Source organism: Zootoca vivipara, chromosome 5, assembly GCF_965207765.1.
Source record: "Zootoca vivipara chromosome 5, rZooViv2.hap1.1, whole genome shotgun sequence".
NCBI classification, from domain to species: Eukaryota; Metazoa; Chordata; class Lepidosauria; order Squamata; family Lacertidae; genus Zootoca; species Zootoca vivipara.
In genome coordinates this window covers 63776754-63798764 of record NC_142588.1, presented here as the reverse complement: position 1 = coordinate 63798764, position 22011 = coordinate 63776754, and the positions used below count along the sequence as shown (strand labels likewise).

Genomic DNA, 22011 nt, shown 5'->3' with positions numbered 1-22011 from the left:
GGAGAGTGCTAGGAGCCCTCGCTCTCTCACTTTCCCTGGTCCTCTTTGGAACGCATTCTGAGCGCGGACTCTCGCGGCCACCTGCTCGCTCGCCCGCGCAAGACGCGCGTCCGCGGAGCCTCGTTAACTCTTGGCGCTCCCGCGAAGGCGCGGGGGGGGGAGAGAAGCGGGAGGGGGGAGAGTCAAGGCGGCACTTCCGGCGTTTTCTCCCGGCGGCGGGGTGGGCTCGGCGGATGGTCCAGAGAGCCGCGTCGAGCGCAGACGAGGCGTCGGGTTTCGCTTCGGACGCTGCTGCTCCTGCTCAGCCATGGTGAAAATCAGCTTCCAGCAGCCGGCGGCGGGGCTCAAGCCCGAGAAAGAGGTGGCGGAGGCGGAGGCGGCAACAGGAGCCAACTATGGAGCCAAAGCCGAGGTCCTCTTGCCCCACGACTTGGTGAGTGGCGGCGGCTGGGGAGCTCCTTTTAGCTCAAAGGATAATGATGATAACAACAACACATTAAATAAAGGGAAAGCGTTTTGATGTCAAGGGATGGGTTCCATTAGGGTAACTTGAACTCAGCCCCGGAGAGTTGCTTGGTTGGGACGGAGCCCCCTGGAATGCACAGCGCGGTCCGCTGCAGAGCCCGGCCGGGGCGGGACGGTTTTGCCTGCCGGTTTTCCCCTTGCAAGCGCCGGCCGGCCGGCAGAGCAGAGCGGAAGAAAGAAAGTTGCGTGCTTCCTTCTCGCCCCCGAGGGAGGGCAGAAAATGGACGCGTTTTCGGCAAAGGGAGGCTGTGCGGGGGTAGAAAAGTGGGGCAGGATTGCGGGGGTGGGGAGTATCATGGCGAGAGGGCGCGTCGTGGCGCGCAGCCCTTCCCGTTAGCTGGCGAGCCTTTTCCCCGCGGCGTTTCTCCTTCCGCCGCAGGGCCGGGACTCCTGAGCGTGCCCGCCCAAGCCCCTCGGTTGCGGGGCCGGGGAGGCACTTGGAGGCGCCTGCCTTGTTGGGCTCCTGCATCCTTAGGACACGAGAGAGAAGTCGGAAAGTTACAGCAGGAAGAGGCCTGGCGCCGAGTTGCAGCAATAGTCCTGCAGCAGCCCCAGCGGTAGAGGCAGCTCGTAGCTCCCCGCAGGCGGAGGCAACTTTTGCCCATCCCTGAAGTCTCGGGTTATTTATTTATTTTTCAGCAATGACCGGAAAAACGTGCGCTTTGACCACGAGTTATTCCCCCCCCCTCCCTTTCAGGCACCATCATTTGAAAAACCCAGCTTTGGGAAACTGTAAAATACGTCTTAGAACTCCTGAGCTTGTGCAGATATTTTTTCCCCGCAGAGTGTTTGTTTCTCAACATTTATATCCCACCAAGAGTCTCGAGGAAGTGCAATTATTCCCTCCCTCCATTTTAGGTCTTGGCAAAACAACAACCCTGCGAAGTAGGTTGATACTGAGCAAGAAACTGGTCTGAGGTGATCCATTGTGCTCTGTGGCTAAGTGGGGATTTGAATCTGGATCTCCTTGTTTCTAATCAGACACGCAAACCACTAGGCCACGCTGTTCTCTCTGTGACCAGGGCCTGCTCAGCAGGGAAGGGCTTCTGGACCAAGGCAAGAGGGAGATAAGCTATCAGACATGCTAGATCTCTGTTGCCTCCTATGTTGAAGAGGAAAAAAAAAGTATATGGGGGTTGTTGGTTTTTTTGAGCCCAGGGGTCCAATCCATGGCCTAGAAAAAGGGCCGTTTCAGCTGTGCTTCAGGGACCTAGTTGAGAAACCAGCATCTCCACAGTGGGGTGCTTTGGGTCTCTCTTAAGATTCCCTCCACCCCTGGGGTTTGCTATTGATTCTTCCTCTCTCCTGCCCCCTTGAATAGAATCAATGGTTGGCATTCTTTGGAGAGATTTCAAAGAATGTTACAAAGCTGAAGGAAGCAGCCAAAAGATTTCTGGGCTATAGTGGTTGTGTCCCTTACGGCAGGGGACTCCTGCTAGTGTCTCTCTCTAGATCAGTTCCTATCCAGCGGGTGGGTGGGGAGGTGCTGAGCTGCCTCCATGATCTCTTCTAAAATAATGGGAGCCTGACTTCATCCTTTGTCGTTTGTGTGTGCTGCATAATATCTGCCCCTGTTTTCATCACACCAGGAATCTCCGCTTGACTCCCGCAAATTGCATTGCACCGCCTCTGTTTACTCCGTACAATTTCTCTTTCTAACTCGCTGTCCCGCTCCGCCCCCATGAATAGCCTGCAAGACATCCAACATGCTTAGATAATGTTCTCATTCAGCCAGATTGCTGAGCATTTCCAGAAGCTTTCACTGACACGAGGAATGCGCAGAAAACTGAAAAACGAGAAGCATTGTAAAACGGAGGTTTGGATGACCAGGATTCTTCTACTTGAGTTTAAAGTTTTGTACAGAGTGTTATAGCATCCTCCTTCCCAAAGGAGCCCCAGGGAAGCACTGTTCCATTCCTCCATTTATATACGTGCTATTTATCTTAAATTCTTGGCAGGGGTGGGGAGTGTGTTGCAATGACAGCTGCCTACAGTTTTGTTTCTGTAGATGTGGTCTTGGTGAGTGGTTCAGGAAGTGAACAAATTAAGGTCTCTCCCACTGTTGCCAGAACTGGGTGTACAGAAGAAGCCGCTTTATTATTATTATTTATTATTTATACCCCGCCCATCTGGCTGGGTTTCCCCCACCATTCTGGGCGGCTTCCAACAAAGATTAAAACACATTAAAATATCACAGATTAAAAACTTCCCTAAACAGGGCTGCCTTTAGGTGTTTTCTAAATGTCAGGTAGTTGTTTATCTCCTTGACCTCTGATGGAAGGGCGTTCCACAGGGCGGGCACCACTACCGAAAAGGCCCTCTGCCTGGTTCCCTGTAGCTTTGCTTCTCGCAGTGAGGGAACCGCCAGAAGGCCCTCGGTGCTGGATCTCAGTGTCCGGGCTAAACGATGGGGGTGGAGACGCTCCTTCAGGTATACAGGACCGAGGCCGTTTAGGGCTTTAAAGGTCAGCACCAACACTTTGAATTGTGCTCGGAAACGTACGGGGAGCCAATGTAGGTCTCTTTGGACCGGTGTTTATACGGACTATTGGGCTACATAGCCCAGTCGGGCTGGTAGTGGCTGTTCTCTGTCTTCCCCACCATGTGCTACCTGATCCTTTTAACGCAGGTGTGGGAAAGATTTGGCCCACCAAGTGTTGCTGAACTACAACTTCCATCATCCTGACCATTGGCTATGCTTGCTGATACGGGCTGCAGTTCAGCAAGCTTTGGAGGGTCTGAGGTTCCCAGCCCTGTTGTAACGGGAGATGCCAAGGATTGAACCTGGAAACATCTTTGTGCAGCATGCATAGCATCACAAGTCTACCAATAAGCTATAGTCCCCATAACCTGCAGTATGATCTGCACTTGTTCTCACTGGACCTGTAGCCAGGTACGTAGTACAATACTTTGGAGTTCTCTACCCGGATAAAGAACAATTCTTCACCAAGTTAACCCAGATTCTGATCCTAGGAAAGCTGAATTCCGCAGTCGCAATGCAATATGCAAATGGATACAATTCTCGCAATATATTCCGCAATCTCGAATCTTTTGCTTTGTTTGCCTTTGCTAGTATGGGAAAATTCAAGGAGCTATGCAGGACTGTGAACTCATTGAAACTCCTCTTTAAAATACTAAAGGCTAAAAAAGGTAAAGGTAAAGGGACCCCTGACCATTGGGTCCAGTCGTGACCGACTCTGGGGTTGCGCGCTCATCTCGCATTATTGGCCGAGGGAGCCGGCGTATGGCTTCCAGGTCATGTGGCCAGCATGACAAAGCCGCTTCTGGCAAACCAGAGCAGCACACGGAAACGCCATTTACCTTCCCGCTGTAGCGGTTCCTATTTATCTACTTGCATTTTGACGTGCTTTCGAACTGCTAGGTTGGCAGGAGCTGGGACCGAGCAACGGGAGCTCACCCCGTCGCAGGGATTCGAACCGCCGACCTTCTGATCAGCAAGCCCTAGGCTCATTGGTTTGACCACAGCTCCACCTGGGTCCCAACTTTTGAAACTTTTAAAAACCAGACCTTGTGGTTCTGCCTCCAGAATAGTATTTTCCATGGTTTGCACTTGTGTGGAATAACCAGAATTATCACCATATTCATGTTGGAGAAGGCTCCACATACAGTTTTGCCTGCTTGTAAATTTATAGTGCTAAATTGACTTTCCATGGCAACAGTCAGTGGTGACATCACTGCACCATGAGGAAGATGCTGGCAGGGATTCCTGACATATTTTTTCGAGTTAAAATGAAGAAAAAGATAACACAGTTTCTAACATCACTGAATGCACTACTTGGATTAGTGTTCCCTGAGAGACTTGTGAAAGTGATTTTTATGTTTTATTGTTTTTTAAAAAACTATTACAATAAAAAAATACTTTTTTTAAAAAAACTTGAACTACTCTAGAATTTATTTTATGAATATTATAAAACTGAGCTAACACAAATCTGTAAACGTCAGGTCTTCTCCAAGCTATGCAGCTTGTGTTTCGAAAGGAGCAGCAACATGAATATTATGCAATCATTTTACAGTGGTACCTCTACTTACAAATTTAATGCGTTCCGAACACACATTTGTAAGTCGAATCCCATAGGAATGCATTGGGAGAAAAAATTCGTAAGTAGAAGCAACCCTATCTAAAAATTCGTAAGTAGAAAAAGTGCTATCTAAACTGCATCCAAGATGGCGGACGGAGCTCCATTCGTAAGTAGAAACATTCGTAAGTAGAGTTATTCGTAAGTAGAGGTACCACTGTACTTTCTTACTCCAAGTTGAATGAGTCGTATCTCAACTACTAGGATGTTTAGATGACTGATATTGAGCAAGCTGAGCTACAGATTTTGTCTGAGGCTCCTCCCATAGAATTCAGAGTCAGAATCCTTGCTAATCTACTTCGTCACTCAGAGATCTACTAGCAGATTCCATCCGTCCTTCCCCCCATTTCTGCTTTGTACAGGGGAATAGGAAGCTCCCTTATACAGAATCACACCACTTAGCGCCATGTTGCCCACACTGACTGGCAGCAGCTTTCCAGGATTTTAGGTGGGGGGGCGGCATTCCTAGCCCTACCTGGAGATGCTGGGGACTGGACCTCGAATCTTTTGCATGCACAACTGCAGGCACAAGCTCCTCTTCCTCTCCTCCCACCTGAAACCCCTTTTTGTTCCAAAAAATCTGCTTCAGGAGGTTGGGGAACTCTGCAAACCTAGGTGGGGGGGAGATGAGGCCGAGGAGGATGGAGAGGTCATGTTGTGCAAGCAGGCTTGCACCACTGAGTGTCACTTAAGCTACAACCCTTTAACACCTGTGCTATTTCTTCCCTCCCACTGTGGAATATGTTCCAGAACAAGGAAATCTGGGCAGCTGGAGCTGCTGTCAGACCATAAGCTCTTGGCATTGGCCATGCTGAGAAGGGTTGGTGGGAGTCATGAAGGGACTCCGTTCCCCCCTCCCAGTTTTAGAGTCACCCTGAGGGGGCTGGAGAAACAACTATTGGGAATTTGCATGTGCTCGCCTCCCTCTCAACCCATTCCCCTTTCCACATGACAATCCTGCACTTCTCTGATAGAGGAAAAAGGGTTAAGCAGCCAGGGTTTTATTGAATTCCCTTGTTCTGATTGCACACCCACACGAATCAGCACCCTGCCACCTCTTTCATTCGTGCAGTGACAAAGCTATGCATTAATTGGAAAAGCAGCTTTATGAGATATTTTGCGCATCGCTTGCTGCCTGCAGCATCTGCTTAGGGCAGGTAGTTGAGCTTTGTTTCTTAAAGCACATGGCTGGTGTTAAGGATGCAATCAGACGCATCCTTGTGATTGTTCTCTTCAAGTGTCTTCATTTGAGATCCCAAGTGTCTGTGACTCTCTGTGGCTTTGCATAAGTACCACATTTCATATGCTCTCTGCTGAAAAACTGGTTGCTGTGAAGATTGCATGTGGTACCTTTTCCGTTCTAAAGCAGAGCTTTTGAAACAGTCTGTATGCATGATTGTACCCTGGTTTCTGTTGATGTGAGTAAACAATAGCCATAGTGTTAAGGCTGTGCTCTTGACTTCCTGGGGTTATGAGGATCTAGCTCAAAGCCAAGTGCCAGCAAGAATTCTTGGGTGCTAGAGAGGACGAGGTGAGAGGTTATAGCCAGTTTACATGTGCAGCAAGAATAGTCCCCCCCTCCACCTAGCTCAGGATGTCCACTCCAGTAATCTATAACTTTTCCGACCTGGAACCTGCCCTCAACTCACACATGCATTTGGAGACCCACTTCTTAATTTTTCCTCATCAATACATTAGTATGGCCGTAGTGTTGCTGTTGCAACCCATATTAAATCAGGCTGTGCCCAGTAGTGGGTCACACACCCCACTGGGTGAAGACAAATGGCATACACTGACTAGTAGCGACACTCCAGCTTTTCAAAAATGGGACATTTCTGGCCCTACCTGGAGGTTCTGGGGTTCGAAGCTGGGCAAAGCAAGCAGTGATAGAAACTCAGATATATAAACTAATTGCCAAATGTTTGCACAAATTGCTTAAACCTACGGTAGGTTACGTTCGCCACAATGGAATGTGTAGGGGCCAATGAAATTATTTAATTTCTGCACCGCTTTATATTTCAAAGAACAAAAAAAATTTCAAAGCAGCTACAAACGCATTAAAACAATCCATAATAAAACAAATTGAAGCTTCAAGGAAAATATATCAGATCCTTCTCTAAATGACATTTTGCTTTCCCCATATTTTTTTGCCTACTGAAGTACTGTAGGAAGCCGTGGTGGTGTAGTGGTTAGAGCAGGCATCCCCAAACTTCGGCCCTTCAGATGTTTTGGACTACAATTCCCATCTTCCCTGACCACTGGTCCTGTTAGCTAGGGATCATGGGAGTTGTAGGCCAAAACATTTGGAGGGCCGCAGTTTGGGGATGCCTGGGTTAGAGGGCTCGACTAGGACTTGGGAGACCAGGATTCAAATCCCCACTCAGCCATGAAGCTCAGTGGGTTACCTTGGAGTCAGTCGCAGCTTCTAAACCTCACGGGGTTATTGTAGGGATTAACTGAGAAGGGGGTGAACCATGTACTCCTCGCAGAAAAAGGTAATTAATAAGCTCTTCTGCTTACTTGCTTAAGAAAGCCGGGGATGGGGCAGCCAGGTGGAGGTGTCTGAACCAACCTGGCCTCCAGAGATCTCCATGTGGTTGCTGTTGGACCCACAAAATGCGTCTGGCACCTGGGAATTTCTAATACTGCAAAGGAGAGGCCCTGCTGCTGAGCTGCAATGAGTGGATTTGGTGCTCTTGTGCAACAAAGCCATGACAGAAACCTGGAAATTTTTTTGTAAGAAAGGTGCTGGAAGGTTATTGTATAACCTACATGCAAGCAAATTGGAATGAATGAACTGTAGTGTTGTGTTGTGTGACCTCTGTAAATGTTGCGCAAACAGATCAGGATGAATGGTAAGTAATTGGGTTGTCTGGAAGAGTTCTTAACAACATTTGCTAAGGACATATAGCAGCACTTCAAGAATTCATTATTATGCCTCTCAGGAAACTGTGTGCCTGTTCCCCAAACCCATGTGTTTTTTTCTAGGCAGGGGGCTCTTAACCAGCATTGCCTGCAAAGCTCTGAATGCAGAACAGAAATCATCTGCCAAACTCACAAAATGCCCACATTCTCTGTAAGCACATTTTAGCTGAGGTCATTTTCATATTGCAATCTTAGTACAATATATAAGCCCTTTGGGAGCTGCAGACTGTAGTGGAAGAAATAAATAAATGGGGAAAGAATATCGAGGTCCCAGCAGAATAGAAATGGGAAGATTTCAGAGCAAGTCATAAATAATGATGCCATTCCCTCTGTGTAATTGAATGTTCCCATCCCTGAAAAACAGAAACAGAGGACCAAAATGCCATAAGAGTTGAACGGCTGAGTGTCCTTTGCACCTTATTTGGGGGAAATGGTCTAGGATGGCACCAGCTGAAAAATGAAACAGATGAAACAGCTTTGGAAAGCTAAGTGGGCAGGGGAGATGAAGGGACTTTTCTCTGACTGCACTGAACTTGGGTAAACTTGCTTTAATTTCCTTCCTCTTGTTTACATCAGTGGAAATCTGTAAGCTTGGATATCGCTTATTACATCTAAACTTGAACTTTATCAATGGCAACTGATTTCCTGTTGACACACACACATATATTATATATACTACACAGGCATACAACCCACCCTGTTTAGAAGGTCCAGGTGTGTTTTGTACCCTGCCTTCAGAAACATCATTATTTCATCCTGGGAGTGCTGCATTTCCCCCTAAATCAGCTCTGGGTTATTTTGAGTTATTTTCTTCTTGCCCTCCCATGATTTTAGGTCAGGTCTGCAGTACTGCAAGAAGAGGAGGCATGAAAGGAAGAGTGGGGGGGGGTACTTGCTCTAGGCCAGAGGCTCTCAAACTTTCCACCCTCAGCCCAATTGAAAGGGCTACAAATACAATCAAAACGGAGATGGAGGCCGACATAATAAAACAAATGTCAATTGTTGGCAACATTTTCTACGGCTATCTAACCCCTCTTTTAAAAAATGGATTGTTTGCCACTGTGAGTTCCCTGCAGCAGGGAGTTGCACAGGTCAACTTTACTCAAGCTTAGCGCAGACATTGGGTTCTGGGGGTATTGTGACTCCTGAAATTCTTTTTGTTTTAGGCAAAATGCGCTGACGCCACAGAAGCTCCTCACAAGTATTTTTAGTAGCCTCCTGTAGCTTCTTCTCTCCATCTCCTTTCACACTTTTACTCTGTGCCTACCCCGAAACTGACACTTTCTTTCATCCTTCCTACCTGGGCCTTTTACATTCACTTCTTCCTCCTGTAACAGCTTCCAAGTTTTATCCCCTTCTTCTCTATCCCCAGTTTATTACTCTCGCTTTTGGAGCGGCTGCTGCTGCTGCTGCTAGCACCTGCCCAACCCAAAGTATCACATAACCAGGGGTGGGTGGGTTATACTGCAGAGGCCTTCCTGCCTGAAAGTGGGTTGAGGCTCCCTAGTAGTCCCTGACCCACAGCTGGAGAAACGTGGCTCTAGACGGATTTCCTATTAATAATGAATATATTTCCATCCGTGTTTTCTCCCTGGACACCAATCTAGCATCGTTTCCAAGGAAAGAAGAAAATGTCTCAGAATAAATCAGCCCTGGTGTGTGTTAATTTATTGACCTGCCCTAAAACGGACCAGATGTTTTTCAGGATCCTTTTGTTTTATAACAAGTTTGGGAAAGCCTGCCTTTTCATAGCTTTTTTTTTGCCATTCTGTGCCTGTCACTCATTGCTCTGCTTAGTTTTCTGCAGGCTGATCCACCCCTTGCTTTATTGGATCGTACACTCCTACTGTATATATCCTGCCTGCCAACTGGGATGGACTTAAAATGCCAGAGCATGCTTCTTGCAAGTCAGCCAGGGAGCCTGTTCTCACCCCCTTACTTCAAGGCCCTCCTAGCTCTGACTATGCCCCCCCACCCACCCACTCCCAGCTGAACTGTGGAGTATCTGTTGTGTTCATGGAGCTCAGCCAAGCCACACAACCTGCCTTGTTGATTAGTTTATTATTTTTCTTCCTTGCCGCCCCGGTGGAATGCTCGCTTCTCACTTCTGCCGAATTGCATATGCCTGTTGCATACAGGGGCTGCTGCAAATGAGCTCATTTAATGTTTTCGTGCAGTGCATCCTGAGCCGTACCTTGTTTTAAGGATTTGCAGCCACAGGCTTGCTCTCAGCAGTGACCCTTCATTGTTTTCCTAGACTGTGTGCCTGGTGTTGCTGTGTTGAATTAGCATTATCATTGTGCAGGCTGATCTCATGAGCGCTGGAACAGTGATGTAATGCAACACACCGGATTCCAGTTGCCCGTTTGAAATTTATTTATCTTTGCCCCTCAGATGTCTCCAAGGTGGTGTGCAAAGCTTAAATTAGAAAAGGTTAGTTAGCAAAACAGGGCCTGAAACCAGTTGGGTGTCGTTTTGTTACGTACAGATGGAAGAAACCACAGTTTCCCCAAGTTATGAGCATAACAGGAAATTGTGGTTTATTCAGAACTGGATGTGAGTTTTCAACCTACAGCCTTTGTATGTGAACAAGGAGGGGAAGAGATGGGAGGGCAAAGCAGCCAAGCCTCTTTGAACTTTCCTGTTCGTAACTAAACTGAACTAAACAAAAATGGTTCGCTGTTACTTTTGAGTCCTGATTATATAAACGAAGCAACAAAATTATTGTACGCTAAATATTGGGGAAAATAAAACAAGTTACAGGATTATGCAATAGTGCCAAAGCTCAAAAGGACTATGAATTAAGGAGGATATTTCTTAAATAAAAAGTTATGTACCAGTATTCTTTTCTGATTTTTTTGTGACATGGTTTTTGACTATTACAAAACATGATGTTTGTGTAATTACTATTAATTGTTTTCAGTAGTGTATCCAAGAGACTCAACAGGGACAAAAATATTAATGGCAGTGTTCAAATAAAATATGAGCCACTTGGCCTGCAGAAACATACCCTCCAACATTTAGCCGTTGAAAATAGGGACGTCTCATTCCATAATGATCATTTTACTATTTATATCCCACACATCTTATTGGGTTGCCCCAGCACTCTGGGCAGCTTCCAACATATATAAAAACCTAATAAAACATTAAACATTAAAAAATTTCCTATGCAGCATTACCTTCAGATGGCTTTTTTTGGGGGGGGGGTTGGATAACTCCATACTCTCCAACATTTCTCCAGTGAAAATAGGGCCATCCTAAGGAATAGCAGGACATTTCATGATCAAATCAGAAACCGGGATGGTTTCTCTAAATCGGGGACATCCCTGGAAAATAGGGATTCTACAGGCACTTGGAGGGTCTGTAGAAACATATCTGTATAGGGATTCCATAGTAAGTAAGTAAGTATGTACAATGTCCATATTGTTGAAAGGGATGCTGAGGCTGAAGCAGAATGACTTGCTTAAAGCTACCTAGTGAGCTTATGGCAGGGGCAGAATTTGAGTTGAGGCCTTCCTGGTTCAGAGCGCACTGTCTTAACTGCTCTTGACTAGTTATCACAAAATATAGTACAGAATACGAATCACACACCAGCAGTAGCATACCTGCTTGCAGACTACCTGTTTAGACTTTGCTTTGTTTGCTTGGCACAATTTGAAAACCATAATAATCAAAACTGAAAAAGGTCTGCTGTTCATCATGGAAAGCAAACTTTCTGAAATGTTTTACTTTGTATTGCCGTCTTGACTCCTCTTATCTTCTGAAAGTATTCCATGCAGCACTGAGAAATCCTGATCAGTGTTTAAGCATGTCTTGCAATGCCCATACCAATGTTTCTGTTACCATGTCTCCTTCTTTTAAACAGGAGGAGCAGCCCTTGCCTTTTCCAGTGGAGACTAGGAAGCCCCTTAGTCGCATCTTCTACTGGACGATGATGATGCTTTTGTTGCTCCTCGGCCTGATTTTGACATCGATGTATGTCTGCAAATACTTCTCCTATTCTTTCCCAAATCAGGTATGTATGGGGCATTGTGAAGGGTCTCCACCTCGTCCCTCCAGGATTCTCAAAGTTCATGTTGACTTAACCTATTGCCCTATCCCCATTAGTCATTTGATTCCTTCATCTCTCCCCCGCCCCCAGTTTCATTTATCGGTCATACCCCACTTTTGCTTCCTAGGGAAGCCCAGACCCCCAAACAGCAGACAAAAACAAAAAGCCAGAATGAAAGATCTCTGCTGTATATAACAAAATGCAGCATAGATCAAAACATAAAACACATCAAAAACAAATTCGTATCAAAACAGTGTCAGCAAAACAATAAAACTGTTAGATACATAGGAATTAATTAAACAACTTAATATTCTGACCTTAATGTTCCCAGCCCTTTTCCATGGTACCGACAGAAAATTTTTCTGAGAATTCAAGGGTGGAGTCTGAGAGAGAGGTGGACCCCAGCACTTACCCATTAAGCACACTTTTTCTTTTTTGCAAAATAAATTTCCCATCTTTAATAGTAATCTGCAATTTTCATTTCCAAGTCCTTTGTCATTGGCATTTCTCTTTCTTGAGTAATTCCTGGCTCTCTCTTTCCTCACTGGAGAGTTTGCTCTGTACGTACACTGTGGTGAAGGTTTGTGTAAAACGTGTTCTGTGAGGTAATATTTAAGCAACACAGGTGTAAAACTGAGACTTGTGATATATACAGCTGGTTCCAGAGAAGAGGAGGTAGGAAAAATGGGGAAGGTTGTTGTTGTTGTTGTTGTTGTTGTTGTTGTTGTTGTTTAAGACTCATCATGTGCTTGATTTTGAGTGACATAGAAGCTTTGGGTAGAGAGGCAGCACTTGCTTAGAGTCACACTTGAGAGCCAGCTGCACATCATATGCAAATGTGTGCAACAAAGCCCCAACTGTCCCTTGTTTTAAAAGAAAAGCGGCTTCAGGAGGCAGCCATGTTGAGGTTGTTTGCTGTATTTGCCTAATCTTAAGGGCCTTAGCTCAGTGTGTGGGATGCAAAAAGCCCAAGCTTCAGCCCCTGGTCTCTCCAGAGGTGGGTGGGAAACGCATGTCTGAAACCATGGAGAGCTCGTGGTAGAGCCTACACAGCTAATGCAGAGTTTGGTGGGCCAACACAGGGGCCAACACAACATAAGGCACCGTCCGCTGTTCCTGTGTGAAAGCTTTTTCTCTGACTCTTGCCACAAAGGCCACAGAGCCCATGCATTTATGACCACCCCTTTTTATTCCCACAGTATGGCCTGGAAGATCAGGACCAGGAGATGCTCTGCCAGCTTTTCTACGTAGACGAATTGAGGGAGCAGCTGGAGCTGCATGAGAACGTGAGGATTTACCTCGGCGAGAATTATGAGCAGATCAGCATCCCAATGCCCCACTTTGGTGAAAGCGACCCTGCAGATATTATCCATGACTTTCAGAGGGTAAGGAACGAGAAACGTGCTGCGGATATGATGACAGCTTCTGAGGAAGGGCTGCGACTTGGGAGTCTCCTGAATATGCTTGTAGCAGCTTCAGAGACTTGCAGGAGTGGCAGGATAGGAAGCCCACATGAGATGCAGTTTTCCTGACCATGTTTTTAGTACAGCTTTCAAAAGAGGTACCTGCCCAGTTAGCAGTACCAGTTCCTTTCCCTAGCATTACATCACAGGTATCTCCTGTGAGCAGAGCTTGTACTAGAACAGGCATCCCCAAACTTCGGCTCTCCAGATGTTTTGGACTACAATTCCCATCATCCCTGACTACTGGTCCTATTAGTTAGGGACATAGCTGCCAAGTACCCCGTTTTTCCCGGGAAACCCCCGTTTTTACTTACCTTTTCCCAGTGGTCCCCCGTATCACTTCGTCTCCCGTTTTTCTCCGTTATTTTCTCCTGCCGGCGGCCATTTTTTTCTCTTTCTGATTTGCCTTTCTATGGGCACAAAAAATGGCCACCGCCGGCTTCAAAAGTCGCATCTACGCATGACCGGAAGTGCGTAGACGCGACTTCCGGTGTCAGCAGCGGCCATTTTTGGTGCCCACAGATGGGCGGGGCGACACCGGAAGTTGCGTCGACGCACTTCCGGTCATGCGTAGAAGCTACTTTTGAAGCCAGCGGCGGCCATTTTTTGTGCCCATAGAAGGGCAAAGCGACACCGGAAGTTACGTTGACGCAACTTCCGGTGTCACACGGCTGCCGGTCCCGGATTCTGCAGTCCGGGACTTGGAAGGTAAGGTTAGGGATCATGGGAGTTGTAGGCCAAAACATCTGGAGGGCCGCAGGTTGGGGGTGCCTGTACTAGAAGGATCTTTCAAGAAGAGGATGCACTAATTGTTAATCTCTGATGTTGCATGAAGGAACTTGAGTCTGATGTATCGCTGAGAGGTACTAAGGTTCCTTAGGCTGAGGGATCCTGGGTTATTGGAGTAAACCTCTGCTGCTCTCTCACCAAGACCAACATAGCCTCCCTTGTTTGAGCTCATTCTGCCTGTTTCTCCTTCCAGGGTCTGACTGCCTACCTTGACATCAGCTTGGATAAATGCTACGTCATTGAGCTGAACACCACCACTGTCATGCCACCTCAGAGTTTCTGGGAGCTGTTGGTTAACGTAAAGGTAAGGGGAAAATGTTCCTTATTCTCACAGGGGTGCTTTGAAGATAAAACAGAGGGGACGCATAAAATAGAATAGATGAAAATAATTGTGCACGGTCTGAAACACAGGGCAGGATTCACCTTACAAACACCAGGGCTTTTGCTTGTGCAATTGGACTTCCCCCCTCACTTTCTTTCCTGGAACAGCCCCTTAGATTGGCCCTGGGTCAAGGGGGGGAGGGATGGGAGAACCCCCCGAATAGTGGGCACTGGGTGGGGACATCACAAATTGAACATGTGCATAGCTGCCAAGTTATCCCTTATTTTAAGGGATTTTCCCTTATGCTGAATAGGCTTCCTCGCGAGAAAAGGGAAAACTTGGCAGCTATGCATGTGTGAATGAGGGGGTTGCCTGTATGTTGTAAACTGCCTTGATATACTTTATAGAACTGTTGATTATAAATATTTAAGTAAAAATAAATAAATATAGTCGGTCTCGTCCAACCTTGGATTTTACAAATACAGTCATACCTTGGTTTAAGTACGCCTCGGTTTGAGTATTTTCAGTTTAAGTACTCCACTCCACAAACCTGTCTGGAACGGATTAATCCACTTTCCATAACTTTCAATGGGAAAGTTCGCTTCAGGTTAAGTACGCTTCAGGTTGAGTACTCCGCGGACCCGTCTGGAACAGATTAATCCACTTTCCATTACTTTCAACGGGAAAGTTCGCTTCAGGTTAAGTACGCTTCAGGTTAAGTACGGACTTCCGGAACCAACTGTGTTTGTAAACCGAGGCTCCACTGTAGGTTTTGCCAGGAAATGCGTAGTCAGCCTTGCATGCCTGCTATCTTCTTTGTCAGTCTCCTTCCGTGATGCAGATAAACCGATAGCTTGACTTTTACAGAACAGCTCTGCTGGCATTGGAGAACTCTCCTTAATTGACCGAGACAGCAATATTTTACAACAGGCTATTGATTTAGCTTGATGTGGCAGCACAACAGCATGGCAATGTGTTAAGATGCCCTGCTCCCATTGAACTTTCTGAATCTCCCAGGAGATAATCAACCACTGGGTCAGGAAGTGGGGGGGGGGGCATCTGTGGCTTGGGATGCTTGCCATGGAACTGCCTATTCAGCTGATGGCATCACTGTGGGATCTCTCTGCTTGCCTCCTCTGCTGTTTTGGAATGTGTAGGTCAGTTTGCTGGTGGGAAGCTTGTTCGCTTAGTAGATGTTCTTGTGTTGGGCCAGGTGTCTGCTTTTAAAAATTAATTTCAATCATTATTTTTTACGCTGCCCTATAATTGTGCAATCCTAGGGTGGCTAACAGGTTTAAAATTTGGGGTGGGGGTGAGGGTTGGTTAATAAAACATAAAGCAGAACTAAAAACAGCCCAAATACCAGAAACTTAAAGTAGACGCAAAAGGCTTAACAAAACAAAAAAGGTCTCCACCTGGCGCCAAAATGTTATCTAGGTAGATGCCAAGTGAGCTTCTTTTGATAGGGCATTATAATCAAGGACCATTACAGTCTCAAGCCATTTAAGGTTTTACGGGTCAAAAACCATTGCTTCTATTTGTGCCCAGAAATGGTCTGGGAGCCAGTGAATCTGGCAGCACACTGTCCTGTTTCCTAATCTCAGTTCAGCAGAGTTGCAGCTCAGTTTTGAACTCTGAAGTTTACAGACCATCAGTGGTCCTGTGCAGGGTACACAATGGGAGGTCGCCCAGGGCATGGATAACTGAAGCTGAGCTATTCCTGTCCGGGTAGTCAGCACCCAGCAAAGCTGCTAAAGGGCTACACCTCCTGTGCCAAATATAGTTCAAGAAGCACCACCCCCCCCCAGACTGCAAACCTGATTGTTCAACGCCCTCCAGAACAGGCTGAACACAACTCGCTTCGCTATCTTGTTTGGGTTGAATTTCAATGTACTGAGCCTCGCGTGCTCTATTAATATGCCCAGGTATTGATTTAACACCTCTTCCCCCTCACCTGAGTCGATGAAAATGAGAAGTTGGGAGTCAACCACAAACTGACTTCGCTGAAAAGGCTCCAGATGACCTCGCTCCGTGGTTTCGTGGAAACCTTTAAGAGCACGTAGGCAATAAAGCAGGACTCTTGTGGGGCCCTGAAGCACAAGCACCCAGAAATGAAGTGAACTCTCCTCCAGCCACAAACTATTTTCTAAAATAATTTGACAAGTTGAACTGCAAAGCACTGCCCCCATTTATCAGCACAAGGCAACCTAAATCAGAAAGAAATCATGGTCACTTTGCTTTGTTTCTAAGGAGCAGGGATTGAATTGGCGCAATCCAACCTATTTGGTCATTCAGATCAGATTGAGTATGAGTGTACCCAAAGATGAATGAGGACAGTCTTGCACTTAGCAGCCTCAAAACAAACTATATTTTATTATTCTGTCCTAATATTGTTTGTTGGAAGCCCGTGGGGTGGAAAAGATTAACCCCTGCACATTAAACTGGTTCTGTTTTCTTTCACCGACACGTTCAGAGCCATATGGTGCACCTGTGATTTTGCAATATCATATCTGATTCCCTATTTAGTGCTTCTTAACTATATTTCTAGCCTCCTGTGGCTACATTTAGACCATTGAGAAACCAAGCGACACTGGGAAGGTGGTCTGGCTCTAAATGGAACTGCAGTTTCCCCATTCTGCTAGGATTTGCTTCAGAAAAACAACCACCACCTCTCAAAACATCTTCAGTGCTCTCTCTCTCTCTCTCTGCTTTTCCTCCATGCACACCAGAGCCAACAAGCTTACAGCTTTAGAGAGTAAGCAAAATTCAGCAGAGTTTTGATTAGATCTTCTTACCTCCCTGTTGGTAAAGTGTATAATTGCATAAACTGTCCTAGGCAGGACAAGCTTGCTAGTTTCCTGCAAGCAGAAATTGGACGCTGTGAGAAGAGAGTGCAGGACTAGATGGTCCTTTGGTTTGATCCAGCAAGGCTCTTGAACAAAATTTATCCAATAAACCTGATGAGATCGTTGCCATTTTCCCTCAACTCTGTGGTTTTTTTTTAAAAAAAAATTATTAGTGATCGGGCATTCCGTCAGCACAAGGATTTCTTCCACTTGTGCAACAGAACGTCCCCCTCTTCTGCCCCTGAGTGTGCTCCATACCCTCCTCACATCTGCTTTAGAGTGTTGGGGGTGGGGTCCCCCAGAACAGATTTAGAGGGCATGGGGTGCGGGGCGAGAAGAGGGGAAGTTGTGCTGTGCAAGTGGAAACCCTTGTGCTGAGTGTATTAGTCAGATACCACCCACTCTTAGTCGTATTGAGTAACATAAGAAAAAAAAATTGGTCCCTGCCATAGTGGCCCTACAAATTAAACGTAGACTGAGGGGACCATGTAAGTTTATTAGAACAGGGGACAAAGGTGGAGGCCCCCTAGAGGGTCTGCTTGTTTATTTTTGGCCTTTTGATTTATCAAAACCAATTAAGCCATGAGAAGATTTCACCTGATACTCTGTTTGTATTGATTGTCTTCAGAAAGCTTACAAAATAATGATGTTCCTGTCAGAAGTGTGCTGCTGCTCCCGGCTGGTTTTCAAAATGCCAATTAAATCTTTTGCTGATGAAGATGAATGAAATGTTGCTTGGATCAAAATATTGAAGCCCTGATAAAATCATTTCTGAAGAGCTTAAAGATCATGGCTGTCAGGCATAGTTTCCCCCTGTAAATTTAAACCTCATCAAATAATCTCAGTAATAGTGAAGATTCTGTGAATTTAATTCTGTGATTTCAGAAAGGGGCCTACCTGCCACAAACCTACATGATCCAGGAGGAGATGATAGTGACGGAACATGTCACTGATGTGGACCAGCTTGGCTTCTACATTTATGCCCTGTGCAGAGACAAAGAGATATACAGGCTGAAGCGCAGGACTGCGAGAAGATGTAAGTTTTTGCTGCTGCTGTTGCTGCTGGAGTTACAGCGCTCAGCTGGGCTTTGAAGGCAGAACAGCATTTATCTTTGCAATTCCACAGAGGATAACTATTTTATTTAGACATTTATTAACTGCCCATCAACCATGGCCACTGGTTGGCTTACAACAAATGTATGAAACAGTAAAATATACAGTAATGATGAATTAGAACAATAAAATCAGTAAAAAACATTAAACTCAACACAATATGCATAAAACCCCTCGGAAGGCTATTAATTCATCTAGCTGATTTACAGTAGGAGTAACTGTATGCTTTTGTAAAGGATATCATTATGATAGTCTTTATTACTGAAGCCATGTGCTTTAAAAAAAAAGCTTATTTCTTTAATAGAATACAGTGGTGCCTCGCTTAATGAATGCCCTGCTTAACGAAATTTCCGCTTAACGAAAGGATTTTTTGAGCGGAGGTTGACTTGCTGGACGAATTTGTTTTATGAATAATTTGTCTAGCGAATCGCGGTTTCCCATAGGAATGCATTGAAATTCAATTAATGCGTTCCTATGGGCAAAAGAAAATTTAAAAAAAATTCAATGCATTCCTGTGGGATTCGCTAGACGAATTTTTCGTTATAAGAAAAGACCCGTGGAACGAATTAAATTTGTCTAGCGAGGCACCACTGTAAATGCCTTGATGGAGGCCAATTTTTAAGAAATGGTTATGGGATTATTTCTGTGCTCTTGCTTCAACATCCTTGATTCTTGAACCGGTTCTATTCAACACGCATCATTTTTCCCTGCCACACCATGTCTTAATCTGACATTTCTTTCTGTGCTCTTCCAGATATCCACCGACGTGCTGCTGAGACATGTCATCACATCCGCCATTTTGAAAACACCTTTGTGGTTGACACAGCCATTTGCCAGAAGTTGTGAGAGCTGCACTCCCAATGTAACCCTCTTGGGCTTTTCCTCTACTCATCCATGCAGGCGTTCTTGCTCTGTCCTCGAGAGAATGTGTCTTAATTTACTTTTTGCTCCCATTGTTTGCGCATTACTAACTTCTCAGGTCACATGTGGCCAAACACTGGGCCTTGGGTGTCTTGGTTCTGCATTTACATCTAACATTCACACTTCACTGGGCTTAAAGTTCCACAGTGACCCCAAAATGTGAGTATTGGGTTTCTTTTGAGAAAACTAGCACAAGAATCTCTTCTGAAAGAGCATGAGAAGTTGAGAATTGGGAGGCCCTACTTCAAATCTACCACAAAGATATCTGAGTGACAGTGAACCAGCCATTCACTCTCAGCCTTACCAACTTCATAATACTGTTGTGAGGATGAATGGGGTTGGTTTGTTGGTTAGGAGCTCCTTGTAATAATGAAAAAGAAGAGTTGGCCTTTCTCACTAGAGTGCCACTTCCTTGTAAGGGACCCTTCTCAGCACAAAGGACCATTTGTATGAATCAGTCAACAGAAAATCTGCAGTAAAATTAATTCCATAAAAGGGCAATGAAGATGTATCAGTATCCTTGCAGCTCAACATAGAAATTCATGGACTTGTTATTCTAGGTCAGAGCTTCCCAAACTTTTCACGTTTTAGACATGCATCATTTTGCAACACAGCAGTTCGGTTTTGCTAGCAAGCCAGAGGTGAAACTAACCCCCTTTCAGTCTTGAGGAGCAGCGCAGGGAACATTTGCCAGACACACCTGCAGTCAGCACTCTGACGGGTCCACAGAGTTTGGAAAGCTCTGTTCTAGGCTTTACATAGCAGCATTCGTTGCCTTTCTGTGCAAGCTTGCCTGCCATTTTCTCCTCATTTCTCTGTAAGAGGCACAATCCGACAATGCAAGGAATGTGTGTACAACTGATCTGCATGCAAGATTGGTCGTGTTCTCCTGAATCTTCAGGAGAAGGAAAGGCAAACTCTTAAAATCCCGAGTTTGTAGAACAGCAAGAATAAACCATTCTGGGAGATGTTGCTGATGAAGAGGTCAATACAGCTGGCTCTCCCATGCCCAGATTGTCTCACCATCTCCAAGTGAAACAGGGCCCACTAGTCTTTTTACCATTGGATAGATAACAACTGAACTTGGACCAAATGTTTATCTTGATTGACTTATCTTTGGGATCTTAAATAAATGTTTCAGAAGATCACTTAGCAATTCATTTTTGCCAGATGTTTATAATGGAGGTTTTGTAGATGCAACAGCCAGATTGAGCTCTTGCTTTGTAGGAATGGATTGGTTGAAATAATGATGAGGACCTCCATGCAAATAGGTAGTAGGGCTGTGATTCATGTTGCCCACCCTCCACAATAATAATAAAGAGAAAGGGATTGGTAGCATTGCATACTGGAGGAAATATTGGCTCCTCATTTCCTTCCACACTGTATTCTACTCATTCGGTTTCTAAACATCAGAAGTTGAACAGTAGATTATGATCCAGGTCCCTAGATGTCTGCTCTTGTAAAAGATTGGTTAAAACAAGAAAAATCAAATGCAATTGGACTGCAGTTACACAATTTTCTTTTTTGTGGCAAGTGGGAAAATGTGGTTGAGAGCACCCCTGGATAAGTAGAGTTCAGGGAATATGAGGAGGGAGAGGGATGCACAGAAAAGAGACCAACATCCTTTGACACAGATTCTTGCGGATAAATATAAATAACCTTCGAAAGCAGAATGTGTTACTTTCCTTTAAGCTGGTGTGGCAAGATCTTTGAGGCATCACTTTGCAAACATTGTCCCTGGGGGCAACAAGTTGTGATCATCACAGTTTTTAGCAGAACTTCGCTAAACACTTCCTACACGGTAAAATTCTCCCAGAAGATAACAGAACTGAAAGGTGTGGTTGTATTTAATAGTACTGGAAATGCAAATTGCACAATCTGAAGCATCTTCATAATGTGTCTTCTTGACCATTGAGGGCATTAATGGATCAGTCCCTGGGAGAACGTTGGTCCAGATGTTGTGTAGGGCATAGTGTAGGGCATAGGATGCTTGTGTGGGGCTGGTAGATGGAGGAGGTGGACACAGGAAGAAAAGATCTGATATTTGTCAGAAGGTTACAGAAGGTCTGAGTTGCCAACACATCTCCATTTCAGGAGTGTGCCTGCATCTCAAACTGAACTCTTGGTGATTTTCAACAAGTTTTAGGTCAGCTATGCATGAGCAAATTGCTGTATAATATGTGCTTCAAGTGTCCCTATGGCATTTGCTCCCTGCGATGAAGTAGTGGCCTCGAGTGATCTGCCACTGTGTTGTCGGAAACTTGCCTACCCAAATATAGGGCATGATGACACCGTCTCTGTATGGCAAATTGAGTGGTTTAGCCAGTGTTAATAATAACAAAATGCCTAATGTATGGCTGCTGCAAAATGGAGAAAAACTCAAAACAATGCACACATTTTGCCATGTGGAGGTGGACTCAGTGTGATTCCAATTAAAGCAGTCACAACATAGAGGCATATTACTTTTACCTGACCATGCAAACAGAATTTTCAGCTCCTTTTGAGGTATGCACTCTGCTTGGTTAGGAGTAATGTTCAAATTCCTATTGATTTTCATTGCAATTTCACCTGAATGGTACAGATCCTGAAGGGAAAGGAGCATCATAACAGTTTCTTTAGTGAGCATCCTGGCACAGTAATAAAAATTGGGCTTGCATTTTCTTCTGCGCTACTCAAGTTGGAAATCCAACCTTTTTGTGTTTGGTTGTGGCATGTTTTAAGCCAGTCATTAACCTTGGTAACTTTGTGCAAAACCGGAAACACAAGGACAAGGCCTTAGTTCTTTGCTGGAGCTAAAGATGATTCAAAGAACAGGACATCAGTTATCTGGTGACGAGATTGGGGGGGGGGGAGAAAGACCATTAAATGCTTTATATATTTTGTCCGAAAGAAATCTTACCTTTTAGGAGAAATGAATGAGATAATAAAATATTTTACTTCTGGTTGCAGTTGTCTATTT

At 45.2% G+C, this 22011-nt stretch overlaps 1 protein-coding gene across 1 annotated transcript; it reads left to right on the top strand.

Annotated features, from left to right (window-relative positions):
- Nucleotides 1-206: 206 nt before the first annotated feature.
- On the top strand, nt 207-20200 carry ITM2C (integral membrane protein 2C). Its single transcript, XM_035133568.3, has 6 exons — nt 207-433; nt 11413-11562; nt 12798-12983; nt 14044-14154; nt 17904-18054; nt 18886-20200. Exons 1-6 carry the CDS (start codon nt 308-310, stop codon nt 18975-18977), a joined length of 816 nt encoding a protein of 271 aa, XP_034989459.2. The 5' UTR covers nt 207-307; the 3' UTR covers nt 18978-20200.
- Nucleotides 20201-22011: the final 1811 nt, after the last annotated feature.

What these genes read in the sequence shown, in the direction of transcription:
- ITM2C (XM_035133568.3), top strand. Translation starts at nt 308, where the DNA reads ATGGTGAAAATCAGCTTCCAGCAGCCGGCGGCGGGGCTCAAGCCCGAG. An exon ending in CCTATTCTTTCCCAAATCAG is followed by an intron (nt 11,563 to 12,797) that starts GTATGTATGGGG and finishes TTATTCCCACAG; the next exon opens with TATGGCCTGGAAGATCAGGA. An exon ending in AGCTGTTGGTTAACGTAAAG is followed by an intron (nt 14,155 to 17,903) that starts GTAAGGGGAAAA and finishes CTGTGATTTCAG; the next exon opens with AAAGGGGCCTACCTGCCACA.